At 43.0% G+C, this 19,085-nt stretch overlaps 1 protein-coding gene across 2 annotated transcripts in view; it reads right to left on the bottom strand.

The window, feature by feature from the left end:
• KCMF1 (potassium channel modulatory factor 1) overlaps positions 1-19,085 on the bottom strand; it is a 61,036-nt gene that overhangs the window by 13,585 nt on the left and 28,366 nt on the right. The window contains exons 1-2 of one of the 2 annotated variants that reach the window (XM_040417916.1): positions 5,097-5,179; positions 4,711-4,878 (exon numbers count right to left, since the gene is read on the bottom strand). In XM_040417916.1, coding sequence (XP_040273850.1) covers positions 4,711-4,878; positions 5,097-5,169 — 241 coding nt within the window. In that variant the 5' untranslated portion in view covers positions 5,170-5,179. Of the gene's footprint in view, positions 1-4,710; positions 4,879-5,096; positions 5,180-19,085 lie in introns of those variants that run through there. The other variant, XM_040417917.1, reaches the window with a different exon arrangement.

The following is a 19,085-nucleotide window of genomic DNA, read 5'->3' as shown; positions in this document are numbered from 1 at the left end:
GTGTGCGCGCGTTCACAGGAAATCTCGGCTCACGCGAGATGACGCCTATTGGCGTTAGCGTAGCCTGGGGGAGCCGCCGCAATGACGCCTTTCGGCGTTACAGTTGCGGGAAGTGGTTAATAACAATCAAACATTTTTTGTTTTTCTCTATGCATTTCAGGAGCCATAACTTTTTTTTCTTCATTGACATGGCTGTCTGGTGCCTTGTTTTACACAGGAGAAATGTTATTTTTGGCATTGTTCAGAGGTAAATACTGCATAAATTAAAAATAAATTACTTTTCATGCCATTCATGTTTTACCCTAAATAACCTGTTAAATGAATTCTTCGTGTTATTATGGTGCTGTGAATACATTATGTATATGTAGTTTAATTTTTATTTAATGTGTGCACAATAAAATTTATTTTATACTAAATAATGGCATTATTTTTGTGGGGGGGTTGCTATTTATTTCAAATTTATATTACATTGTTTATAACATTTTAAAAATACTATTGTGAAATTGATATTTTATAACTTTTTATTTCAGACTTATAATGTACAGTAGGGATCGACCGATTATCGGTTTGGCCGATATTATCGGCCGATATTGAGGATTTTGAACGTTATCGGTATCGGCATCTATTTTGCCGATATACCGATAACGTATTGGGAACACAGAACGCGCTGCTCTCAGCGCGTTCTGTGTTCCCTCCGCAGCACAGGGGAGAAGGAAGCAGTGTCTCCTCCCCCTGTGATGCTGCTGCCGCTGCCTCCAATGACAGGACGGAAGACAAGAGGAGGGGAGGGGCTGTGGCCGCTGCGCCACCAATGAAGATGAGTCTTTCATTAATTCAAATACAGGAGGCGGGAGCTGGCTGCAGAATCACATAGCCGGCTCCCGACCTCTATGAACGGCAGCTGCGGTCCGCGGTAGTTAACCTCTTAGGTGCCGCGGATCGCAGCTACCGCTCATAGAGGTCGGGTGCCGGCTATGTGATTCTGCAGCCAGCTCCCGCCTCCTGTATGTGAAAGAGAGGTATCTTCTTTGGTGGCGCAGTGCGCCCCCCCCCCCCTCAAGCCCCCTAGTATTAGTCATTGGTGGCGCAGTGCGCCCCCCATCCCAATAGTAAAAACCTTGGTGGCGCAGTGCGCCCCTCCCCCCCCCCCCACCCAGTATTACTCATTGGTGGCAGTGGCCACAGGATCCCCTCTCTCCTGCTCCTCCGATCGGAGCCCCAGCAGTGTAAGCCTGGGGCTCCGATCGGTTACCATGGCAGCCAGGACGCTATTGAAGCCCTGGCTGCCATAGTCAGCTCCATGCTGCTGTGTGCACAGAGCACAGGGCAGCAGGGAGAGTGCGAGATCCTATTCACTCTGATAGAGATCTATCAGGGTGAATGGGACAAGGGTTCTAGTCCCTAAGAGGGCTAAAAGTTATTTAAAAAAAAAAAAAAACACAAAAATATTAAGTATAAATGAAAAAGATTTACAAAAAAAAAAAAAATAATAATACACATTAACAATAAACATTAATTTTCAGCAGATTTGTGTAGGATTTTTTTTTTTTCCCTCAAAAATAAAAATACCCAGAATATCGGTATAAATTATCGGCTATTGGCCTGAAAGTTGACAAATTATCGGTATCGGCCCTAAAAAATCAATATCGGTCGATCCCTAATGTACAGTCCTGATCAAAAGTTTAGGACCACTTGAAAAATGGCAAAAAAACATATTTTACATTGTTGGATCTTAACAAGGTTCCAAGTAGAGCTTCAACATGCAACAAGAAGAAATGAAAGTGAGACAAAATATTTTTTGGCCAAATCTGTGCAAAGATGTGGATTCATTGTCATTTTCTGTCAGGTAGTCACACGTTGTGATGGCAAAGGCAAAAAAACTATCCCTTTTTGAACTTGGTCGGGTTGTTGAACTGCATAAGCAGGGTCTCTCACCGCGCCATCGCTGCTGAGGTGGGACGCAGTAAGACAGTCATTTGGAATTTCTTAAATGATCCTGAGGGTTATGGAACAAAAAAGTCAAGTGGAAGACCCAAAAACATTTCACCAGCACTGAGCCGGAGGATCCAATTGGCTGTCCGTCAAGACACTGGACGATCCTCGACCCAAATTAAGGCCCATAACCATCAGACGGCATCTGAGACTGAAGGGCTTCGAAAACAAAAAACGTCTTCAAAGACCTCGTCTCCTTGAACGCCACAGAACTGCTCGTTTGGACTTTGCAAGAGAGCACCAAACATGAGACATTTAAAGGTAAAAGGTGGTTTTATTTTCTGATGAGAAAAAAATTTAACCTTGATGGTCCTGATGGTTTCCAACGTTACTGGCATGACAACCAGATCCCACCTGAGATGTTTTCTACGCGCCACAGTGGAGGGGGTGCCATAATGGTCTGGGGTGCTTTTTCCTTCAGTGGAACAATGGAGCTTCAGGAAGTGCAGGGGCGTCAAACAGCCGCTGGCTATGTCCAGATGTTGCAGAGAGCATTCCTCATGACTGAGGGCCCTCGTCTGTGTGGTAACGACTGGGTTTTTCAACAGGACAACGCTACAGTACACAAGGCCCGCAGGACAAGGGACTTCTGCCAGGAGAATAATATCACTCTTTTGGCCCTTCCTGCGTGTTCCCCTGATCTAAATCCAATTGAGAACCTTTGGGGATGGATGGCAAGGGAAGTTTACAAAAATGGACAACAGTTCCAGACAGATGGCCTTCGTGCGGCCGTCTTCACCACTTGGAGAAATGTTCCCACTCACCTCATGGAAACGCCTGCATCAAGCATGCCGAAACAAATTTTGGAAGTGATAAACCATAACGGCGGAGCTACTCATTACTGAGTTCATGTTTGGAAGTCGGATTTCTGTTTTGGGGGGGGGGTTAAGTTTTTTTTTTTTGGAGGTGTAGTCCTAAACTTTTGATCAGCTGAAAAACAGCCTGTTTCAGTTTATTCGTTGTTTTCATTAAATTGAATGCTCAAAAAATGTTTTGTCTCACTCCAATTTCTTCTTGTTGCATGTTGAAGCTCTACTTGGAACCTTGTTAAGATCCAACAATGTAAAATATGATTTTTTGCCATTTTTCAAGTGGTCTTAAACTTTTGATCAGGACTGTATTAGCGTACTCTGTCAGTATGAAACAGGATGATGGTTAGACTCCCTTGATCATGGACAGCAGCAATCAAAGTGTAAACATCTGGGATCGGAGCTTCCTCCAACACCACCTGTGAAGCAGGGACCTAGGCTAAAAACTGTTCGTAAGGCCTTCCGTTTTTCATGGACGTGTACTGTGCACATTTTCCTCGGACACCACACACACATTGATTTAAATGGGTCTGATCACATTTCAGTATTTTTTTACTGAGCGTGGGTCAGTAACAAAAAAATCATGGAGACATACTTTGATCTGTGATGCGGACCAAGCACACCCATTGAAGTCTATGGGTCCGTGAAAATCACGGACACAATACAGATGGCATTCGTGGTGTCCGTTTTTCACGAAAGACAGATAGAAAATGCTCTTCCCTTGAGAAACATGGCCGCCTCCTCCTCCCTGTACCGATGCTACTAATTAGCACACAAGGTGGCAAAAGTGAAAAGGGGGAACAGATATCTACTAATAAAGCCCTACACTGCCAGGTACTAATATTGTAACGTCGGGACCAGAGAAAGGTCCTCTTTAAGCACCCCCCCTTTTACAGCAGCAGCGTCAAAAAACATCACTGCAGACTGAGGCCCTGCTCACTTCCACTGTCAAAAGACCGGGGCGGTTGTGAAGGGGTTAAAGATGCAACAAATTTATCAACGTCATGCAATACTTTGTTACAAATAAATGTCTGCCTCTGGCAAACCGGACCACGAAGACACAGTACATGAGACATTGCCCTAAGGCCTCTTTCACACGAGCGAGTTTTCCGCGCGGGAGCAATGCGTGAAGTGAACGCATAGCACCCGCACTGAATACTGACCCATTCATTTCAATAGGTGTGAGTAGATGAGTGTTTTTCAGGCATCACTTCTGCGTTGCGTGAAAATCGCAGCATGTTCTATATTCTGCGTTTTTCACACAGCCCTGGACCCATAGAAGTGAATGGGCCTGTGTGAAAAACGCATTGCATCCAGAAGCAAGTGCGGATGCAATGCGTTTTTCACTGATGGTTGCTAAGAGATGTAGTTAGTAAACCTTCAGTTTTTTATTACGCGCATGAAAAACGCATCAAAACGGATTGACCGTGCGGAAAAAAATTAACAACTGAACACAATCGCAGACAAAACTGACTGAACTTGCTTGCAAAATGGTGCGAGTTTCACTGAACGCACCCTGAATGCATCTGGAGCCAATCCGCCACTCTCGTGTGAAAGAGGCCTAAAGGTTCTGTGTGGTGTTTAATGAGCTACTATTGAGAAGGGAATATTGTAATGAAAAGCACACTGCTCCTAAAAATGTCACAACATGGAAAAAGTCCACCAAAGGGCTTGAGAATTTTTTTTTTAAAAGTGGATATAACTATTACAGCCAAAAAAAACATGTGGAGGATTCTAGTCTAGGACAGACACACATACTCTCTTAATATTAAAAACACCAATAATGAAAATAAAATAAAAATAGACTTAGTGGGGTTCAGCCTTACAGCCCCTTTAAACGTGCTTTCTTCTATGGAAATAAAAATCGAAATAACTAAAAATATGAAGAAAAAAAAAAAAGGACTCTTACCAAAGTCTACCCTTGTCAATATGCACTGCATTGGATGGTCAGTTGTGTGCCTTGTCGTTGTTGCGCCACTTTCATAGCAGGATGCACACAAGTCGTAGTCGTAGCAAATTAAGCACTTGTATCGTCGGCCTCTGAAGTTTCCTTTTAAACATGCATCGCAGCTGACACCTATGGAACAGAAATAACTGGGTTAGGTAAGAACATAACTAAATGGAGGGTCAAAAGCAACCCTTAATGGGGTTGTCCCTTTCTCATATAAAAGAGGACAGCTGCTACCTCCAAAGTGCGACTCCCACCTAGCAAGAGATTGGGGGTCCCTTTATCAGTTATACGGTGCTCCAGGCTGCAGATATTTCCATTATAGTTTATGGGCATTAGGGACACACCTGAGCAGAAACTATAATGGAAAGAGCCACACACGTGATGCCACCTGTCAAGAATGTCGTCTCCTCTCTGCATGGTAGGCAATAAATCTGTAAAAGAGCAATCTGAATACTTGGATTTATGTCATCAATGGCCTCGTTAATCAAAATAGTGGCACTGGTAAAACAGGGATGGTACACGACATATGGCGTTACGACTGGGAGTATATTCGGCAGCCTGGAGCAATATGTCCCAAAACCGCAGAATCATCTTCCCTGGGGAAACTTATACACTGGCAGCATAAACAATATAAACAGGACTAAATAATAACTTTTATAAATGGCAAAAAACATGTGTTTATAATGCAAGTCTCCTTACTTCCTTCTCAAAAGTTTAACAGGGTATACACAATGCATTTATGAAAGCTCAATACTAACCCTTCATGACTACTTACCTTCTTTTCCCTGGTGATCAAGGGCAAAAGCTCCGAAGCTTCTATGCTGGATCACCAAGGGTAAGGAAGAGGAGAGTAGTCTCTAGGTTTTGTTTTCTAACATTCAGCTGTTTTTATTATTTTCTCACAAGCCCACTTAAAGGGTTTGTCCCATGGAAAATATTCTACATTTTTAAAACCAGCACCTGGATCTGAATACTTTTGTAAATGCATATAAATAAAAATTTTGTATGACCACTGAGCTATCCAAGAAAATGTATTCTTATAGCGCCACCTGCTGTTTGTTATTCTCCTTATTTCTCCGTCCACCTCACTGAGGTGGTTGCACTGGCTTTAAGTTATGGTCTATTTTGGGCCCTAGACCAAGCATTTTTTTTTTTTAAACCTTGTTGCATTCCGAGAGCCATAACTCTTTGATGTAGCTGTATGGCAGCTTGTTATTTGCAAGATGAGTTGTATTATCCACAAGGGGGAAGGGGGAGAAAAAATTCAGCAATTCTTTTATTGTTTTTTCCACATACTTTTTATGCTGGTTTCTGCGTGGTAAAAATAACAAATTAAATGGGTTCTCCATCATGGCCTCCAGCAACCCATCCTAGAACGTGACTGGAATGGTTTGTTCTTTTCCTTATTTCTGCCTCCGCTTCTACATTCGAATAGGGGATGGCGACGCTCTATACTGCACCCAAGCGCTGCATCAACTTTAGACTGCTGAGATGTGCTGTCTTCAGATCTCATGTACAAACGCGCCAGCACTACGTACTGTATAGTAGGAACTCTACAATAGACAGTCATGATGCTGTCATGGCTGAGCAGCCTGACAGGAATGGGGAGAAGGGATGCAATCCTGCTCCCCTCAGAAAAAAATAAAATAAATTGCAGACCACTAAATAGTAAATAAAAAAGCAGAGTATTCTTCTCTTAGGTTTTAGCTAGGTCTTCCCCCCCACTCTGATGCTTGTGTACGTGAGCCACGAAGTCTAGGAAAAGGGGGCTGGATTTAGTCTGCATACATTTTGCCTACATAATGAGTGGCCATTTTGTTGGAAGCAACTTTCTAGTTACCAAAAGTATAGAAAAAATGTAGTAAGTGCCAACCATAGTACCAACAATAGTACATGCCACAGTGGATACATACAGTTGCAAGAAAAAGTATGTGAACCCTTTAGAATGATATGGATTTCTGCACAAATTGGTCATAAAATGTGATCTGATCTTCATCTAAGTTACAACAATAGACAATTACAGTCTGCTTAAACTAATAACACACAAAGAATTAAATGTTACCATGTTTTTATTGAACACACCATGTAAACATTCACAGTTCAGGTGGAAAAAGTATGTGAACCCCTAGACTAATGACAAGAGCTAATTGGAGTGAGGTGTCAGCCAACTGGAGTCCAATCAACGAGATGAGATTGGAGATGTTGGTTACAGCTGCCCTGCCCTATAAAAACACACTCCCGTTCTGGGTTTGCTTTTCACAAGAATCATTGCCTGATGTGAATGATGCCTCCCACAAAAGAGCTCTCAGAAGACCTACGATTAAGGGTCCATTCACACGCCCATGGTGTGTTGTGGACCCGCAAATTGCGTATCCGCAACACACCCGGCCGGCACCCACTATAGAAATGCCTATTCTTGTCCGCTGCTGCAGACAAGAATAGGACATGTTCTATCTTCTGCGGAGCTGCGGACCGGAAGTTCGGAGGCGAAACCCGGAAGTGTGCTCTCCACTTCACGTCCGGGCCCATAGAGAATGAATGGGTCCGCAAAATTCAGGAACGGGTGCGGACCCTTTTGCGGACGTGTGAATGGTCCCTAAGAATTATTGACTTGTATAAAGCTGGAAAGGGTTATAAAAGTATCTCCAAAAGCCTTGCTGTTCATCAATCCACGTTAAGACAAATGGTCTATAAATGTAGAAAGTTCAGCACTGCTGCTACTCTCCCTAGGAGTGGCCGTCCTGTAAAGATGACTGCAAGAGCACAGTGCAGACTGCTCAATGAGGTGAAGAATCCTAGAGTGTCAGCTAAAGACTTACAAAGGTCTCTGGCATATGATAACATCCCTGTTAGAGAATCTATGATACGTAAAAACACTAAACAAGAACAAATTTCATGGGAGGATACCACAGAGGAAAAAGCCACTGCTGTCCAAAAAAAACCATTGCTGCACGTTTACAGTTTGCACAAGAGCACCTGGATGTTCCACAGCAGTACTGGCAAAATATTCTGTGGACAGATGAAACCAAAGTTGAGTCGTTTGGAAGAAACACACAACACTATGTGTGGAGAAAAAGAGGCACAGCACAGCACATCAACATCAAAACCTCATCCCAACTGTGAAGTATGGTGGTGGGGGCATCATGGTTTGGGGCTGCTTTGCTGCGTCAGGGCCTGGATGGGTTGCCATCATCGAAGGAAAAAATGAATTCCCAAGTTTATCAAGACATTTTGCAGGAGAACTTAAGGCCATCTGTCCACCAGCTGAAGCTCAACAGAAGATGGGTGTTGCAACAGGACAACGACCCAAAGCATAGAAGTAAATCAACAACCGAATGGCTTAAACAGAAGAAAATACGCCTTCTGGAGTGGCCCAGTCAGAGTCCTGACCTCAACCCGATTGAGATGCTGTGGCATGACCTCAAGAAAGCGATTCACACCAGACATCCCAAGAATATTGCTGAACTGAAACAGTTCTGTAAGGAGGAATGGTCAAGAATTACTCCTGACCGTTGTGCACGTCTGATCTGCAACTAGAGGAAACGTTTGGTTGAAGTTATTGCTGCCAAAGGAGGTTCAACCAGTTATTAAATCCAAGGGTTCACATACTTTTTCCACCTGCACTGTGAATGTTTGCATGGTGTGTTCAATGAAAACATGGTAACAGTTAATTCTTTGTGTGTTATTAGTTTAAGCAGACTGTGATTGTCTATTGTTGTGACTTAGATGAAGATCAGATCACATTTTATGACCAATTTGTGTAGAAATCCATATCATTCCAAAGGGTTCACATACTTTTTCTTGCAACTGTAGTACCAGTTTTAGTACATCTATACTGTATATAGTACCCGCCAAAGTGCCAATAGTACTCACACAGTAGCAGTACACATATACCACTGTCCCAATACTATATAAAGACATACAGCAGAACAGCAGTGTGTACACATCCAACTGGAGCTCATTTACAGCTGTACAGGGAAAGTCATCTAACTTTTCCAGACAGATGAAAAGCAAGCCTGCCTAGTTACAATTTGTGATAATTCTGCCTTTCTCTGCATAATTGTGCAGATTTGCCTTTCGGAAACTATAGAAAGCTGCACAACACGTGGACTAGTGATGAGCAAATCAATGTGTCTCATCAACCAGATTTTTACCCCTTTGAGGGGCTGTCCCCGCTACTGAAGACGCTCCCTCTGCTGACCGGGGGAGGAGTGTTTCCAGTAGTGGAGTCAGCCCTTTAAAGGTGTAGAACTCTGGTTGATGAGATGAACCGATTCCCGCATGCCTAATGTGGAGGTATGCTGAAGACCACACTACATCTATAGTATATACCCACAGTTGTCCTGATAGTATATTTATGGATGTGGTGTATAAAGGATGTATGTACAAAGTGCAGCCTCCATGACATCTCTGCAGAAGTTGTTACCCGGTTTTCACACATGCCAAACCTGTGCAGCTGCATTGGTAACATAATAGGGGACATTTATCAATAAATGCATAATTTTCAACGTCAACAAAAATACTAACATTACAAATCAAAAGTGGTAATTTGTTTCACCTCATATCAAAAGATGCTAGCCACTTTTAAAATGTGGCTTTTTTTTTAACCACTTCCAGACCGGGCCATTTGCCCCCTTCCTAACCAGGCCTAATTTTGCAAATCTGACATGTGTCACTTTATGTGGTAATAACTTTGGAACACTTTTACTTATCCAAGCCATTCAGAGATTGTTTTCTCGTGACACAGTGTACTTCATTATAGTCATAAATTAGAGTCAATATACAGTGGAGGAAATAATTATTTGACCCCTCACTGATTTTGTAAGTTTGTCCAATGACAAAGAAATGAAAAGTCTCAGAACAGTATCATTTCAATGGTAGGTTTATTGTAACAGTGGCAGATAGCACATCAAAAGGAAAATCGAAAAAATAACTTTAAATAAAAGATAGCAACTGATTTGCATTTCATTGAGTGAAATAAGTATTTGAACCCCTACCAACCATTAAGAGTTCTGGCTCCCACAGAGTGGTTAGACACTTCTACTCAATTAGTCACCCTCATTAAGGACACCTGTCTTAACTAGTCACCTGTATAAAAGACACCTGTCCACAGAATCAATCAATCAAGCAGACTCCAAACTCTCCAACATGGGAAAGACCAAAGAGCTGTCCAAGGATGTCAGAGACAAAATTGTAGACCTGCACAAGGCTGGAATGGGCTACAAAACCATTAGCAAGAAGCTGGGAGAGAAGGTGACAACTGTTGGTGCGATTGTTCGAAAATGGAAGGAGCACAAAATGACCATCAATCGACCTCGCTCTGGGGCTCCACGCAAGATCTCACCTCGTGGGGTGTCAATGGTTCTGAGAAAGGTGAAAAAGCATCCTAGAACTACACGGGAGGAGTTAGTTAATGACCTCAAATTAGCAGGGACCACAGTCACCAAGAAAACCATTGGAAACACATTACACCGCAATGGATTAAAATCCTGCAGGGCTCGCAAGGTCCCCCTGCTCAGGAAGGCACATGTGCAGGCCCGTCTGAAGTTTGCCAATGAACACCTGAATGATTCAGAGAGTGACTGGGAGAAGGTGCTGTGGTCTGATGAGACCAAAATAGAGCTCTTTGGCATTAACTCAACTCGCTGTGTTTGGAGGAAGAAAAATGCTGCCTATGACCCCCAAAACACCGTCCCCACCGTCAAGCATGGGGGTGGAAACATTTTGCTTTGGGGGTGTTTTTCTGCTAAGGGCACAGGACAACTTATTCGCATAAACGGGAAAATGGACGGAGCCATGTATCGTGAAATCCTGAGCGACAACCTCCTTCCCTCTGCCAGGAAACTGAAAATGGGTCGTGGATGGGTGTTCCAGCACGACAATGACCCAAAAAATACAGCAAAGGCAACAAAGGAGTGGCTCAAGAAGAAGCACATTAAGGTCATGGAGTGGCCTAGTCAGTCTCCGGACCTTAATCCAATCGAAAACCTATGGAGGGAGCTCAAGCTCAGAGTTGCACAGAGACAGCCTCGAAACCTTAGGGATTTAGAGATGATCTGCAAAGAGGAGTGGACCAACATTCCTCCTAAAATGTGCGCAAACTTGGTCATCAATTACAAGAAACGTTTGACCTCTGTGCTTGCAAACAAGGGTTTTTCCACCAAGTATTAAGTCTTTTTTTGTTAGAGGGTTCAAATACTTATTTCACTCAATGAAATGCAAATCAGTTGCTATCTTTTATTTAAAGTTATTTTTTCGATTTTCCTTTTGATGTGCTATCTGCCACTGTTACAATAAACCTACCATTGAAATGATACTGTTCTGAGACTTTTCATTTCTTTGTCATTGGACAAACTTACAAAATCAGTGAGGGGTCAAATAATTATTTCCTCCACTGTATATCTTTTTTTTTTTTATGAAAAAATTCCAAAAATTTAGAAAAACTAAATTTTATTTTTTTTGGACGTTAGAAGGCTGAACAATTTTAAGAATGGCTTCTAAAATTCTAAGAAAACGTCGCAAGCCCACTTTTTAAGGACCAGATCAGTTCTGAAGACACTTTATGAGCTTACATAATAGAACCAACCCATAAATGACCCCATTTTAGAAGTGACACCCCTCAAACTATTCAAAACTGGTTTTAGAAATGTTGTAAACCCTTTAGGTATTCCACAGGAATTAAAGCAAAATAGAAGTAAAACTTCAAAATGTCAATTTTTTTTGCAGATTTTCAATTTAAAGGGATTCTGTCATCAGATTTTACCCCTATAACCTAAAGATATCCTCATGTCCGGACTAATAAGAAGAATCCTAAGCTGGCCTTATTAAACCTCACTGAGGCTCTATTTGTCCAAAAAAAAGGTTTTTATAACCTGCCAATCACTTACTTAAGGTGCCCAAGGGGAGGTCCGTTAATACAGGGTGCCCGGCCGCACCCCTCGGCGTCCGGTGCCCAGCGCCGCCTTCCGTCTTCATCGCCGCCTTCCCTGTCTTCAGCGCCGCCTTCTACAGCTCAGCGCCGCCTCTGCAATCCTCCCGTCCCTTTGCCAGAACCCGCGCCTGCGCACTAGGCTCGGCCTGATGCGCCTGTGCGGACTTCTGGCAGCGGCTTCATTGAGCGAAGTGCGCATGCGCCGGCCTGATGCGCACTTCGCTCAACCCTAATATGACCTGCAGATTGGCTGAGCTTAGTGTGCAGGCGCGGGATCTGGCAAAGGGACGGGAGGATTGCAGAGGCGGCGCTGAGCTGTAGAAGGCGGCGCTGAAGACAGGGAAGGCGGTGATGAAGATGGAAGGCAGCGCTGGGCACCGGACGGCGAGGGGTGCGGCCGAGCACCTTGTATTAACGGACCTCCCCTTGGGCACCTTAAGTAAGTGATAGGCAGGTTATAAAAACCAGTTTTTTGGACAAATAGAGCCTCAGTGAGGTTTAATAAGGCCAGCTTAGGATTCTTCTTATTAGTCCGGACATGAGGATATCTTTAGGTTATAGGGGTAAAATCTGATGACAGAATCCCTTTAAGGCCTAGTTCACACGATCGTTTTTTTTGCAAGTGTACGGGTCGTTTTTTTTGTGTTCCGTATACGGTACCATTCATTTCAATGGTTCCACATTAAAAACGGAATGTATTCCGTAAGCATTCAGTTTCCGTATTTCCGTTCCGTTGAAAGATAGAGCATGTCCTATATTTGGCCGCAAATCACGTTCCGTGGCTCCATTCAAGTCAATGGGTCCACAAAAAAAATGGAACACATACGGAAATGCATCCGTATGTCTTCCGTATCCGTTCCGTTTTTGCTGAACCATCTATTGAAAATGTTAGGCCCAGCCCAATTTTTTCTATGTAATTACTGTATACTGTACATGGCATACGGAAAAACGGAAAGGAAACACAACGGAACTCAAAAACTGAACGGATCCGTGAAAAACGGACCGCAAAAAACTATAAAAGCCATACGTTCGTGTGAACTAGGCCTTAATCAATTTTTTCCTGGAACACATCAAGGGTTAACTACCAAACAAAACCTCAAAATAAATTTCCTTGATTCTGCAGTTTGCAGAAACACCCCATATGTGGTTGTATACCGCTGTTTGGGCACACGACAGGGCACAGAAGGCAAGGAGCACCATATGGTTTTTAGAGGGCAGATTTTGCTCAAATGGTCTTTGGGCACCATGTTGCATTTGAAGAGGCCTGAGGTAACCACAAAGTGAAAACCCCCGAAACGTGACCACATTTTGTAAACTACACCACCCAAGGAATTTTTAAGGGGTGTAGCGAGCACTTCACAACATTTGTTTCATAGAATTTTTAATACTTGGGTGTGAAAATGAAAAATTACATTATTTTATTAATTTTTTTTACAAGAAAATGGTGCTTTAGGCCCAGGGTGCTTTTAGGCTTTTTCACAAAAGATAACAGGAGACTATTTCTCCCCCCCCCCCCCCCCCAATTTGCTACCCACTTTCTCCGGAATACAGTAACACCCCAATTGTGGTCGTAAACTGTTATTTGGGGATACGCCAGGAATCAGAAGGGAAGGAGCGGCATCTGGATTTTCTAACATGGAATTTTCTGTCATGGTTTTTAAGAGCAATAAGATTATTTTTAGTTGAATGAGCTGCGTGAGGGCTTATTTTGTGCGAGACAAGCTGTAGTTTTTATTGGCACCATTTTGGGGTACATTTGGCTTTCTGGTTGCTTTTTATCAAATTTTTAGGAGGCGAAGTCACAGAAAAGCTGTTTGGTGTAATTTTTTTATATATTTTTTTTTTACACCGTTCACTTGATGGGGTAGATCATGTGATATTTTTATAGATCCGGTCATTACGGACGCAACGATACCAAATACTTTTTTTTTTTTTTACACATTGTTTGTGTTGCCATTTTCTTCAAGCCATATTTTTTTCATTTTTATGGCTATAGTCTTGTGTGAGGGCTTGTTTTTTGCGGGACAAGGTGACATTTTTATTGCTACCATTTTCGGGTACATACGACTTTTTGATTGATTGATTGATATGTTTTTTGTGAGGTGATAAAAATAAAAAGTTTTGGTATAATTTTCACGCCCCATAAGACGCACTTTTTTCACCTACAGGGGCTGATGACAGGCACCTACAGGGGCTGATGACAGGCACCTACAGGGGCTGATGACAGGCACCTACAGGGGCTGATGACAGGCACCTACAGGGGCTGATGACAGGCACCTACAGGGGCTGATGACAGGCACCTACAGGGGCTGATGACAGGCACCTACAGGGGCTGATGACAGGCACCTACAGGGGCTGATGACAGGCACCTACAGGGGCTGATGACAGGCACCTACAGGGGCTGATGACAGGCACCTACAGGGGCTGATGACAGGCACCTACAGGGGCTGATGACAGGCATGGGGCTCTCATATAAGGTCTGATTGGGGTCTGATCTGAGGTCTTACTAGGGTCTTATTAACATTGGGGGTCTGATAGGCGCTGTGAGCCGAGGTCTGATTAACATTGGGGTTCTGACTGCTGGTCTGATCCGAGATCTAATGAAAAACCTTTTTCTTATTATTCTCCTCTAAAACCTAGGTGCGTCTTATCGGGTAAAAATATGGTATTTGTTTTTGGGTTTTTAACACCGTTCACTTGATGGGGTAGATCAGGTGATATTTTTGAAGAGCCAATTGTTACGGAAGCGGCGATATCAAATATGTCTTTTTATTGTATATTTTTACATAATAAGAGCATTTTAAGAACAAAAAAAAATCATGTTTTTGTGTTGCAATTTTCATAGAGCCATATTTATTTTTCTGGCTATGGTCCTGTGTGGGGGCTAATTTTTTGCGGGATGAGGTGACGTTTTTATTTCTACCATTTTGGGGTACTTTTTGATTGATTAACATTATGTTTTTTGGGAGGTGAGCTCACAAAAAAAAATTTGTTTTGGCGCAATGTTTTATTATTATTTATTTTTTTGCGGCGTTCATCTGATGGGGTAGATCATATGATATTATTATAGAGCCGGTCGTTGTGAACGCGGTGATACCAAATATGTCTATTTTATTTTTTTCCTTCTATATAACATTTTTTAAATAACGGATTTGGGGGGGGAATTAATTTTTTTTATGTGAAACTTTTGAATGAGGTCATACAAGACCTCTGGGGGACATTTAACTTCATTTTTTTGTTTACTATAGATTTCTCCTGTAACTGGGGCTGACATAGTAGTGGAAATACACCCCCCCCCCCCCCACCCTCTTCCCAGAGAGTCTGTAAAGCATAATACTGTACTGTACAGCCTCAGTGCAGGGCTGCTCGTGGTCTATGGAAGACCCGTCAACTTCTGCACTCTCCCGGCCCCGGCGGTCACATGATCACCAGGCCGAGACAGGAAGCAGCAGATTGCTTCCTCAGCTGTATACAGCGCTCGTTGTATTAGGTCTTCTATAGCCATGACGGATCAGTCTTGAACACCATTGAAAGTCAATGGGGGACGGATCAATTTTCTATTGTGCCAGATTGTGTCAGAGAAAACTTATCCGTCCCCATTGACCTACATTGTGTGCCAAGACGGAGCCGTTTGGCTCAGTTTTGTCAAGCGGACAGCAAAACGCAGCAGGCAGCGTTTTGGTGTCCACCTCCAGAGCGGAATGGAGACTGAACAGAGGCAAACTGATGCATTCTGAGCGGATCCTTTTCCATTCAGGATGCATTAGGGCAAAACTGATCCGTTTTGGACCGCTTGTGAGAGCCCTGAACGGATCTTACAAACTGAAACCAAAATGCCGGTGTGAAAGTAGCCTAATGTGATTTATACTGCATGGTGAATGCCAGAAATATGAAGCCCCCAAAAAATGGTGGTTGCTGTTTTCTTGTTCCATCTTTGTTCCTATTAAAATGCCCCAAAATTGTACCATTACAAAACTATAACATTTCCCAATAAATCAAGTCATCACACAGCTACGTTGATGGAAACATTTTGAAAAGTTATGGGGAAAAAATTGACACCAGCAAGTATACTACCCATTTGTCTATTTTGAGGCTTATTCACCCTTAGATATCCTGCATATGAAACATCTGATGGAGCCCTGGACATTGACCAGCAGGTAGAAGGGAAAGAGTCGGTTTCAGCAAGACCATGGAAACAAGCAGCCCACAACATGGTAAGACAAAAGAGCATGCTCTGAAGACTTCTAGGAGTAAGGAAACAAGTCCGGGCAGCAAACAGTCACCAATCTCCAGGTCTCTCACTAGTAGAAGGCTACATTGCTGTATGTGACCTCTGTTACCGTAAAACCAGTGCTTGGCCTACAATAGTGCAAATAATTTTTTGTCCCTGTCCAAGTACTGGTCTATTTTTATGTAATGACTGCTCAAAAGGTTACATCAATGTATTTATGTATACATAACCCAACCCCAGGTGTAGTAGATTGTTTACAATGCCGAAACAGAAAATATGGATCCTATTATAATTAGAGATGAGCTTATTTCATATTTTGAAATTCGTTTGCGCTTCGTTACCACGGACCATAACGCAATACTATGATGGAATGTATAATGCCTCTAAAGGCATTCCGTTATACATTCTGTCATAGTATTGCGTTATGGTCCGAGGTAACGGAATCCATAACGCAATTCAGATTTTACCACCAAACGAAGCGCAAACTAATTTCAATATAATTTGGAAATTCGCTCATTCCAAATTATAATATACCAGTACATTACATAAAAAAATAATACATTTAAAATTGTTTAAAGGGTAACTATTTCCTAGTTTATTAGAGCTAGGCATGTATACCTGAGTTAGTCTGTCAATGATTGACAAAAGATCTGTAATTACCTTATAACAACAGCTTTCATTAATGTCTCCTGTCCCTTTGCACTGCTCTCTTAAAAGACCGTTCTATGGCTCATCTGTCTCCGGCTAGGAAGACAGAGGGGCGGTCCTTCACACTGCATGCCTGCATTAGGCTTCAGAGTGAGGAGGTGTGTCTCTCAGTAATCCAATCTGATTGGCTGGCAGGGAGCTACTGGCTACAGCAAGTGTGTATGTGAAGTGAGGGAAAGCAGTTTTGGCCTCAGAGAACTGGCAGAGGAGCCATCTTGAGAAGGTCCTCATATTGTAAATGTTTAAACAGCCGCAACTAAGGGAAAAACTCAAGGAAAACAGTGGTATGTGAATAAACAAAATATTGCTTTATGCATAATGCTGCTGCAGCAGTAACATATGCTAAAATAGAATTTTTGATGAAAACAAGACAGGTCTTTTTTTAAAGGGTAACTATCAACACCTCTTTCTAGTGCGTTGTTATTGAATAATATCTATTAGCCTTGTAGACGGTGCTCACTAAGGCTGGGTTCAGACCTGAGCGTATTTGGTATGCGCGTTTAACGCGCGTTTGTGACGCGCGTTTTTGTCCATAGTCAACGTGCGTATTACGCGCGTTTGTGTGATTAACAGCAGTGTCCTATGGCTGCAAACGCGCGACAAAACGCCCCAAAGAAGCTCAAGAACTTTGAGCGTAGGGCGTTTTTCAGGGCGTTCAAACGCGCTGTAAAACGCTCAAGTGAGAACCAGGGCCATAGGGAAGCATTGGTTTTCATGTGTTGAGCGTTTTACAGCGCGTTTGAACGCGCTGTAAAACGCTCAAGTGTGAACCCAGCCTTACATCTCACCATTCATTGACAGACCACATTGATTAAAATTGGATCCAGCAGAGATCTGGCTGCTTTCTGGCACAAGTGCCGGTTTTACAGCCAGACAAAAATTGTTACATGTTAAAAATTGGCATTTTACTGGAAAGTGGCCAGATCCCAATATAGTCAATGGCAGTATCCGGTGAACTCCGGCAGTTAAACAGAGGCGTGACCATATCTAAATCAGGTACAAAGAGTGCCATTATATGTTGTGCCCTAGCTCTGGTAATCACACATGGTTTACTACTAATCGCTGTGCTACACCTGTACTTGCACGTTGAAACCAAAAGCAGGTAAACGTGAATCACAGCAATTCATGTTTGCGTTACCACTAGAGATGAGTGAATTTCATATTTTGAAATTCGTTCACACTTAGTTTGGTGGTAAAAAGTGAATTGTGTTATGGATTCCATTACCACAGACCATAATGCAATTCCTTTAGAGGTATTCCGTTATTCATTCCATCATAATAGAAGTCTATGGGCTGCAAAACTGATCCGTGACGTTTCCGTTATGCAGGGAAGTCCTCTCCTGCATAACGAAAACTGGATAGATCTGCTATGCAGGTCATAGCAGTGCTCCAGATGGCGACCAAAATGGTCGGCAATGCGACTTAGAATTTACAAATGGCGACAAGACTTTTTAGTCTTGTCGCCATTTGCGACTAGATCCGCCGCTGCAGTTCAATACTGCGGCGGGGCACAGGAGATGATAGTACTCTGCCCCACCGCCGATCACCCTAATAGGCTTCAGGCTTAGAAGGACTGAAGCCTATAAGGTAGTAAATACCCGTGCAGGTGTGCGTGATGACGTCATCACGGCCCGTGCATGTGTGATGACATCACGCCTCCCTGTGCTGGGACACAGTGAAGCGATGTGGCCGTAGACCAAAAGAGGTTGTGGCCTGCATCGTGAACACCAGCGAAGGTGGGATACAGTTGAGTATTAGTTGTTTTTTCACTGCCAACTTGGGGGCTTTTTTTCACTGCCAACTTGGGGGCCTTTACTAACAGGAAGGCTAGCACTGTAGGGGACATTGGGGACATAATACTGAAGGGGCACATTACTACAGATGGGACACTGTTGGGGACAATGGGGGGCATTACTATAGGAGGGACACTGAGGGACGTTACTATAGGAGGGGAGCTGTGAGGAACGTTACTACTGGAAGAGCGCTGGCAGCATAATTGGGGCACTATAGAGGAATTTTTAATACAGGGGACAGTATTAGGGCCATTACTGGTGGCACTGGGGACTTTTAACACTGAGGCCCTATAGGGGGCATTACCAGGGCATTTTTTTTTTTTTATGAGTGCACTATATGGGGCATTACTGGATGCACTGGGGGGGGGGGGGGGGGGGCATTTTAATCCTGGGGCACTATAGCAGGATTTTTTTGTAAATGGGCACTACTACTAGGGGCACTATAGTGCCATTTTTACCTGGGGTAAAATAGGAGATATTAATGCTGGAGGCACTGTAGGGGCATTTCTATTACAGGGACTTAATAGGGGACACTATTTTTGGGGACACTATACAGGCATTACTACTGGGAGCATAATATAGGGTTTTATTATTATTAATGGGGGCATTTTAGTAGACATTATTATTACTGGGGGATGGCATTATAATTGCCGGAGGCACCATAGGGACA

The sequence above is a fragment of the Bufo bufo genome, chromosome 2, assembly GCF_905171765.1.
Source record: "Bufo bufo chromosome 2, aBufBuf1.1, whole genome shotgun sequence".
In the NCBI taxonomy this organism is placed as follows: domain Eukaryota; kingdom Metazoa; phylum Chordata; class Amphibia; order Anura; family Bufonidae; genus Bufo; species Bufo bufo.
The sequence above is the reverse complement of the archived record's forward strand: the minus strand, read 5'-3'. Positions and strand labels throughout refer to the sequence as shown.